Here is a 9,380-nt window from a genome sequence, read left to right on the forward strand (position 1 = left end):
CATTAGATTATCTTAATTTAAAGATCTGATTAAGTTCCTGGTAGGGTGGATACAGAAATGTGTTCGAGTCACTAAGAATTGAGTGGGACAAAAAACGGACTATTTCTCAAACAACTGCTGTCGGGTGTGTTAGAAATCCTTTGACTACATGGCTACTCCTGGTGTTATATTTTACCCAGAAGTGTTGGCTTGTGTTATAATCTGTGGGAACCTTTTAACACATAGTGCATTTTTTTGGTTAACTTTTTCTGAATGTTGAATTACGTATTTCCATTCTAGGATTGAAGTGGATGATAGAACTGAAGCCTATTTAAGAGTCTTACAGCAAAAGGTTACGTCAGATACCCAGATAGTAAGTAGCTAGTTGATATGTAGGCAGTTGACCTGGAATCAGTTGTTGTAAATGGAGCATTGGTAAACCTTTGAACTTGAATTCAGTGTTAAAAATGTTATAATTAGGTTCCCAAACCAGTCACAAAATACATATTTTGCCTTCCTAAGATAGCTCAGTCAATGCTGCCTTTAGTTGTGTGCCTAGGAGCTTGTGCACTGCAAATGGTAAGGAAGGGATGGAAGAAAACAAAGCCATCTTAAATTTACCCAGACTCAAATGCTCTAATTCTAGAAAATTTCGGGGAGGAAGTGGGGAGGAGAAAAGGCACAAGAGTAGAAGTCAGTACTTGTTCAGCACATGTGGTACAATTAGTATATTTGTAGTTACACTTAACGTATAATCAGTTAAGGTGGCAAAGACAAATTTAATGAAAAACAATATGCCTGTGTTGCGTTAAGCCTAAGAGATGAGTTGGTTTCTCCTAATGGATTCCTGTTAGTCCTTTGTCTCATACTTAAATGCCACAGGCAGAGTTCTATTAGGTTGTCTTGAATAATAGAGACGCCAAGGGTAGGGAAATTATTTTCATGGGGGCTATGGCAAGAAAATTAAGACTCTGGGAATATAAATTGGGGAATATAGCAGTAAGTTAGAGTTGGATTCAGCTCCAGAACTTAAATCCTCAGAATTTGGGCAAATGTAGGGGGCTTGGTTGGTTGGTTAATTTTCCAGCTTTTTTATGGTGTAATTGACATTTAACATTGTGTGAGTTTAAAGTGCACAGTGTGATGATTTGATATATTGTGAATTGATGACCACAGCAGTGTAAGTTAATATCGCCATCATCTCACATAATTGCAATTCTTCTTTGTATATGTGGTGATAACCTTTAAGATCCACTCTGTTAGCAGCTTTCAAGTATATAATGTATGTATAACTGTGATCACCATGCTATACACTAGATTCTCAAAACTTACTTTTTAACTGGAAATGTATACCCTTTGACTAACCCCCATTTGGGACAGGAGTCTGTTTAGATCAGTCGCTTCAGTTTCCCCAGAATTGCCCATGAACTTCTAGGAAATTTCATAGTTTGATCATATTCCCAAGCCAGAGCTTGAGAGTTTAAAAGCTGTGATTCTAGGTAGGGCATGAGTAAATGAAAATTGTAAGTATTTTAGAAAAGCTTTTACTTGTCCACCTGTAAGTTATCACTAACTTATTTTGCCCTATTCCCTACTTCTAAATTATTCCAAGCTGGTAATAGACCATATTTAACTAACTTCTCAGGTTTTAATGATACTCGGTTTTGAATTGTTTGCTTAACTTGATTTCGTTCTTAGTGTATATTACTTAGTTGAATGTAGTGAGCATTACGGGCGTGCCTGATGGCTCAGCGGTAGGGAACCTGCTTGCAGTGCAAGAGACACAGGAGGCACAGGAAGATCCCCTGGGGGAGGAAATGGCAACCCACTCCAGGATATTCTTGCCCGAGAAGTCCCATGGACGGGCTACAGCCCAGAGGGTTGCAGAGTTGGACACGACTGAGCACACAGTTGCTCTCAGTGAGCATTGTATCAATGTTAATGTCATACTTAGTAGCTCCGTGGCGGAGATGGATAGTAAAGGATTAATATCAGTGAACGATTATGTGTCTCTGAATCACAGGTGGGTTTAGTTTCCTCTCTTCTCTGAATTATCAGTTTCTAATTCTTTATAATGAGGACATTTTGTTTGTTTTTAGGTTGTTTGTCTGTTATCAGGTAATCGGAAAGACAAATATGATGCTATTAAAAAATACTTATGTACAGATTGCCCTACTCCAAGCCAGTGTGTGGTGGCCCGAACCTTAGGCAAACAACAGACTGTCATGGCTATTGCTACAAAGATTGCCCTGCAGATGAACTGCAAGATGGGAGGAGAGCTTTGGAGGATTGATATGCCTGTACGTTTGATTTAATTGGTAGATGTAAGTTTTGTTATTTTAAAAAATGTATTTTTATTGTATTGGCATTCTATTGTATCTAAAATTACGATGTTCTTGTTAAAGCTGAAGCTAGCGATGATAGTTGGCATTGATTGTTACCATGATACCACAGCTGGACGGAGGTCAATTGCAGGATTTGTGGCAAGCATCAACGAAGGGATGACTCGGTAAGCGGGCTCTGATCGCGGTAGATTAAGTGCTGCGCATCGGCAAACAGGACAGAGTGTCGGGGCCAGAGCGCGGGGACTACCGCAATTGTGTTAATTCTTTAACTTGGGTTCTTTTATGTTAGATCCAATAAAATCGTTAGGAAAGAAACCAGTTATTAGCTATTCTAACCATTTTTAATGTCCTTCACTGGTCCTTAATCTGTAGTGGTCAGGCTACATTCTAGGTTATTTCATTATTTGTATTTGGCGAGAGGATGCATCTCTTTAAATGTGACAATCTCTAAAAGCTTTTTTAATAAATTTACTACTTTGAATGTAATTTCAAGTTTCCATGTTAACTTTATTTCGGAAAACCCACTCAAGTTTACCCAGTCATTTGTATATCAACATAGTGAAATTATTTTTCAGTGCTTTTCTTAGAACTAATAGAATTGCCAAGAATAGGGAAGAATGAAAATTGAAGCATTGATGTGTTGGCATTACTGATACTTGGGCGTATTCCAAGATATTTTATCTTTAAGAAGAGTGTATTTTACCAGGAGTATAGTAGTAATAGTATGCTTCTGTGTATTTTGAGGTGTAAACCTAGGAGGCATATCTGGCTATTACAACTTAAATTTTATTTCTGCCTTGGTGATGGAATTATGGGATTGATTTATAATGAATAGAGAAAAACTTTGTCTATGAGGGATTTCTTGTATCTTGTTACCTCTGTTTAAGATTTCATCAAGGAAGTTAAAGATAATAAATTGCATAGATATAGAAAAATTCAAAAGTGAAAAAGTTCTGTATGGTTGTATTCTCACCTCAGTCGTTTTTTCTCTGAATAGCTGGTTCTCTCGCTGTGTGTTTCAAGATAGAGGACAAGAACTAGTAGATGGGCTTAAGGTCTGCTTGCAAGGTAAGTCACCTGTTATGTTTCAGTCTGGCCTCCAAACTCCAGTCTTCAAGAAGTTATCTTAAAGCTGTGCTTCTGGGAAAACAAAGACAAAAAAAAACCTGTGCCTGGAGTTTGGTAGAAGCACATATTTTTTGTTTTGTGTTAATGTATTTAAAACTTTTCTGGTTTTCTTTCAGCTGCTCTAAGGGCTTGGAACAGCTGCAATCAATACATGCCCAGTCGAATTATTGTGTATCGGGATGGTGTAGGAGACGGTCAGCTTAAAACATTGGTGAACTATGAAGTTCCACAGTTTTTGGATTGCCTGAAATCTGTTGGTAGAGGTTACAAGTAAGCATATGACATGTAAAGCATTTCCTTTTTATAAAATTGCATTTTGTATCTTTGAAAATAATGTCACAAGGTGGAAAAGTAAGTGAGAACCTGAGCTTATAGGTGCAGTAGGACTTGAGGTAATGGAAGGGGTTGGGGGATGGGTGTCTCATGGAGACTTGTTTTGTAGAGGAGAGGCTAGAAATGTAGAGTGGAAATTTTTTCAAGGAATGACACATGGAAACACCTTCACTGACCAGTCGCTGCCACTTTTGTCTCCTACAGCCTTGAAGTATGAGGGTCTGATTATCCCAATACAGCCATAGGCATCCACAGCATTGGTTGAAATAAATCTTCCAGATAGTCTTAACGTACTCTTTCTCTTACCTCCTTGTACAACAAATACTTGTTTCATTTCTTTGACCTCAGCTGGACTGGTTTTTGATGGGTAGGTGATTGGCATGTGTTTGCTGTCCTAGGAGGACCCCGTTACCCTCTGTCCTTTGAGGCGGTCTGCACAGCCAAGGGGAGCTGTACTCATAATTGAATGCTACTCTGGCTCTCCTTTGAGACCTACATTGGTTTTTGCTTTGCTCTCCTACCAAGGTCATTTGTTGGTTCTCTCTGGCAGTAAATTGCATGCCATCTCAAGGCAATATGTCCTAAAATCAGTTAGGTTGATCCCAGCTTCGCCTTCATCTGTGAAACGGGATGCAGCTCATGAAGGCTGCTGAAGGAAATGTCCGAATGCTCAGTGTACTTCATACAATACCCAGTAGGCTCTCAATATATAGTAGGTACTTCATCTAAAAAAAGTTTAGAGTTACATATAAAGTAAAATAATATCCGAGAATTACCCCTTACTTTTAAGAAACACAGTTTGGACTTTAATATTTGCTGTTATCTTTAGAACCTCAATATATGTTTTTGAATTGAAATGTTGATAATTAGCTTTTTATAAAGATGTGTCATGGATTAGCTGATTTAGAATGTTTGGTTAAGAACAAATCAAAAAGTCATTTCAACATACTTGTGACTTTCTATCACCACATTTGCTAAATCATTTCTTGAGATGTCCCAGGACTAAAATCTACTTTGTCTTTTGGTTCCTGAGACTGTGGCTTTGTAATATGCAGATCTCTTGTTGCTGGGCAGCAGTGGCTCTACATGGGGAAATAGTGATATTTCTAAAAATGTCCTCCGTTTACTGAAATAAAATCATCTTCCTATCCCTTGTATATTTGCTTACTGCTTCCATGAAGCAGCTGGTTAGGTTTAGCAATGAGTGGAAGTTCCCAACTGGAATCTTCTGGACCATCGGTTTAGATAGTATACTGTGAGCTACGTACCTGAGTCAAACATTACCAGGCAGGTCCATACTGCATGTGAGGTCCTCTGCTTTTGTTTTTAGAATAAAGTAGATTTGTGCTCTTAAGGAACTAATGTTGTAGCTAGAAAAAGAGCAGAGGAAAGTTGAGGTATTGAAAATCATAATTTATCAAATGCTTATTTATAGCACTAAGTGCTTAATATGTTCTAGTGCATTTATTCCCAAGTGCACATGTGTATACAGTGTGATTGTATCAGACAGTGAATCTGAAATGAGCCTTTAAGAGATGGTTGGAAAGGGTGTTCAAGCTCAATACAACCTGCCAGTTAAAGGGCTGTCCTCAGGAGAGCCAAGAAGCTTGCTAGAGGCAGTGAATGTAATGTGACACAAAGCTGAAGCCTCACTAGGGGAGAGGAGTATTTAGTCTCAACATAGGAAAGAAGCCACCTGAATGGGGTTGGGGAGGGAGAGGGTGACAGAGAATGTTCTTGTATTGCTAAGGATAAGCTGAGGAGTGATTGAGTGTGAGAGACAGAGAGACACAGAGATTCCCTGATACATTGTCAACTAGTCATTTTGAAAAGCAGCTTAGATTTTGAGACTACTCAAATTAACTTACTTGTCAAAGATTTTACTTTCCACGGGCTTCCCAGGTGGTGCTTACTAGTGGTAAAGAATCTCCCTGCCACTGCAGGAGACACAAGAGACATGGATTTGATCCCTGGGTGGGGAAGGTTCCCTGGAGTAGGAAATGGCAGCCCATTCCAGCATTCTTACCTGGAGAATCCCATGGACAGAGGAGCCTGGCGGGCTACAGTCCATGGGGCCTAGAGTCAGACACGATGGAGCACACTTATTTCCACGTAGTAGGAAATGTCCACTGAAAAGGGTCTCAGGCTGTGAACTTTAAAGACGTGCTGGGTTTTAACATTTTAGTGTGCTCAGTATGTTATATGCTCAGTTTAATAATTAAAAAGCTACATAACCTTGCCATTTTGTTTTCTACTCACAGTTTATTCCTGGTCCTAACTCCAGGTCCTTACAAGTTGTGGAATCTTCCTTCACAACTTGGACAAATAATATACCCAAGAGGGAGATGCATTTCTTTTTTAATGGAGTGTATGAATGTATGAATGATTCAATGCCCTGAAAATATGACTGACTAAATGTAGTTACGTTCATCACCATCTTAAGCCCAAGACTAACGGTAATTGTGGTGAAGAAACGCGTCAATGCCAGATTTTTTGCTCAGTCTGGAGGAAGACTTCAGAATCCACTTCCTGGAACAGTTATTGATGTAGAGGTTACCAGACCAGAATGGTAAGTTCAGTATTGGTTGGAAGATTGGTTTGGAAGACAAAGCAGAAACCAAGCTGAAGATTGGTTTCTGCTTTGTCTTTTAGCGTAACCTCTATGCTTTATTACCTTTTACCATATTTACTTTTTAGCTCTTATATTTTATTTCTTATAAATACTAATACTTTTCATTAGCTTGACCTAATGCCTATGATGAATGAACTTAATGTCTGACATGGTGAGCAGAGGTTTCTCTGCAGTTTCTCTCCGAGGAAAGAGGGTTGTCATTCATGGCCTTAGTTATACATGCAGAGTTTAACAAGGGCTGCTGTAGATTGCTGTGGCATTTTTTTTTTTTAACATATGTAACCTCATCCATAGATTCTTGTTTTCCAATCAGAATTTTTAGATCCATAATGTACTTGGTTATCCACAGGTTAGAAAATTCCATCTAAAGTCACAGTTGCAGATGAGAAAAGTGACTTCTGAGTAAACACTAGGGACTCCCAGGTAGCACAGTGGTAAAAATCCACCTGCCAACGCAGGGTATGCAAGAGAGATGGGTTCGCTCTCTGGGTCAGGGAGATCCCCTGGAGTGGAAAATGGCAACCCACTCCAGTATTCTTGCCTGGAAAACTGCGTGGGCAGAGGAGCCTGGCAGGCCACAGTCCACGGGGCCACAAAGAGTCAGACATGACTGAGCAACTAAGCACGCATGAGTAAACACTGGGGAACTGTGAGCTGCACTCTGCCACAAGACAGCCAGCTAGAACATGCAGGGCCACGTGGCCGTGTTCTCGGCACACAGCAATTCAACTGCAAAGTCTCATTTTGTGGGGGATGGAATACAGTGCACTAAGTCATGTTCCTGATGGCAAGGCATTGGTCAGTCCACGTACACCTTCCTCATGAGAGTGAATAGGACAGTTTCTGTTTTTATACATAAATCTGTAGAGCCTTTAAAAAAGGGCAGCCTTAATCAAGGTAAAGTGTCAGCCTAAGGGGCAAAGTTTAAATGTGTAGCACTTCTCCTGTATGAAACTCAGGTAAACGAGGCATTACTATACTTAAATGTATGTAGACAAACAATAATCTAGATTTTAGATCTACTTAGTCCTGTCACCTGAGAGCATATCTAAGTATTTATTTCAAGATTTATTATCTTAGATTGTGTCTTTCTCTCAGGCAGATAATAGTTGTTAGAAGGATTCTAACCTATTGGGGAAAATCATTGAGGGAGGACAAAATGGCTAAGATAAGATAATTGACAGTTTCATTTCCTGTAGGACTCTCTTTAATCATTCAGAATGACCTCATGGTACTTTCTAACATTACTGCTACTCTGACAACCAAACCTTAGGTATAATATTGACCTGAAGACAACTTTTTAAAACAATTTGAGTAAAATCCCAAGTTGGATTTTGAAGTATAAAAAACTTGATTACTTTTTACTCAATGTTCTTTAAAACCTAATAGCTACTAGTCTACTCAAATACTTGGAGAAATCTACTTTGAATGATAAGGTGCTTAAGTTGGGAACTAAGGTTTTGATTCTAGCTCTGTTATGATTTCTCTTTTGGGCACATCATTTAATGTTTCTGAAAGCCTCGTTTTTCCAGATGACTATAATCTGTTGTAGATCAATTCTGATTTTATAATTTGTCTGATTTTAAGGGACATAATAAATTTCTTAATAACTTTATCAGACTGGATTATAGCATCTCTGCATTGATACTTAATTGGTACCCAAAAAATGAAAATAAAACAAAACTGACATCTATTCCTTTATGTTTGCACTACTTGGTTCTTGATTCTAGAGCCTGTTCCCGCTCAGCTGTCTCCCTTAGATGTGGAGTCGAAACAGTGGCCTGTTACAGCACGCACTGTCATAATTAGCAGCCGGGTCAAACATTTGTTAATGCCCTTAGGCATCAATGATAGATATTTAAAGTATAAAAAAAAGTAGCATCTTAAACCTCTTTCACACATAAGCATTCCAAAATAGTTCATGAATAGCAAGTTCTGAATTCAAGGAAGCACATGTTTTGAGGCAATTAGGTTACATAAGTATACAGAATCTTTCCTCTGTGAGAAACTTGAGTCATCTTAACTTTAGCTTTGAAAAAGATAAGCCTCATACCCATGTGGTTTTTTTCTTATATAATTCCAGGTATGATTTTTTTATCGTGAGCCAGGCAGTGAGAAGTGGTAGTGTTTCTCCCACACATTATAATGTCATCTATGACAGCAGTGGCCTGAAGCCAGACCACATACAGAGGTTAACTTACAAGCTATGTCACGTCTATTATAACTGGCCAGTAAGTATTTTTTATTAATTATATTTATCCACGTCAGTAAGATTCACTTTTCAAAATGGAATTGCTGTGTTTTCAAAGGCTTTTACTATTAATACTGAGATTTATAATTTAGAGAAGTTGCTTTTAAAGTAATAGAACCTTTTTTTTTTCTTCCACTAAAGGGTGTCATTCGTGTTCCTGCTCCTTGCCAGTATGCCCACAAACTGGCTTTCCTTGTTGGCCAGAGCATTCATAGAGAACCAAATCTGTCACTGTCAAATCGTCTTTACTACCTCTAACCTACAGAAGATGACAAGATGTGGCTGCATTTTTCTTTTTGAAATTATATCTTCAGGATTTTTTTTAAGCTCTTATTTTTATAACTGTTATCTTACTAGATGAAGCTTGGGAAGGAAACTAGGAAATCTAGAGTCATTTCTAACTTTGCTATTAATTGACTTATTTCATAGGTAAAAATTAGGATTTACTCTTTTATCTTGTTCTCATAAATGTGAGGATATTTTGTTTTGAAAAACTGTGGAGAAGATGCTTTGTACTATAAGCAGAATCTCTTACTAAACTATTTGAAAAGTAGGGATTTACTTGAAAATGTTCGCAGGAGTAAGCAAGTCTTACTTGTAAAGCTACAGTGGCCTTGTTTTTGAAATACTTAGTTTGAATTTAAAGGAGAGAAAAGGAATAAAGTGGAGGGCTCGCTACAATCGTAAGGTAGGATTTTACTTGAGTATCTGA

At 38.3% G+C, this 9,380-nt stretch overlaps 1 protein-coding gene across 1 annotated transcript in view; it reads left to right on the plus strand.

Moving 5' to 3' along the window:
• Nucleotides 1-8,926, plus strand: part of PIWIL1 (piwi like RNA-mediated gene silencing 1) — a 29,262-nt gene extending 20,336 nt beyond the window's left edge. Inside the window, exons 13-20 of the mRNA XM_065904270.1 lie at nucleotides 280-352; nucleotides 2,079-2,279; nucleotides 2,385-2,488; nucleotides 3,322-3,392; nucleotides 3,569-3,722; nucleotides 6,229-6,354; nucleotides 8,501-8,648; nucleotides 8,810-8,926. Coding sequence (XP_065760342.1) covers nucleotides 280-352; nucleotides 2,079-2,279; nucleotides 2,385-2,488; nucleotides 3,322-3,392; nucleotides 3,569-3,722; nucleotides 6,229-6,354; nucleotides 8,501-8,648; nucleotides 8,810-8,926 — 994 coding nt within the window. The remainder of the gene's footprint in view (nucleotides 1-279; nucleotides 353-2,078; nucleotides 2,280-2,384; nucleotides 2,489-3,321; nucleotides 3,393-3,568; nucleotides 3,723-6,228; nucleotides 6,355-8,500; nucleotides 8,649-8,809) is intronic.
• The last annotated feature ends 454 nt before the right edge of the window (nucleotides 8,927-9,380 follow it).

Source organism: Muntiacus reevesi, chromosome 13 (assembly GCF_963930625.1).
Source record: "Muntiacus reevesi chromosome 13, mMunRee1.1, whole genome shotgun sequence".
In the NCBI taxonomy this organism is placed as follows: Eukaryota; Metazoa; Chordata; class Mammalia; order Artiodactyla; family Cervidae; genus Muntiacus; species Muntiacus reevesi.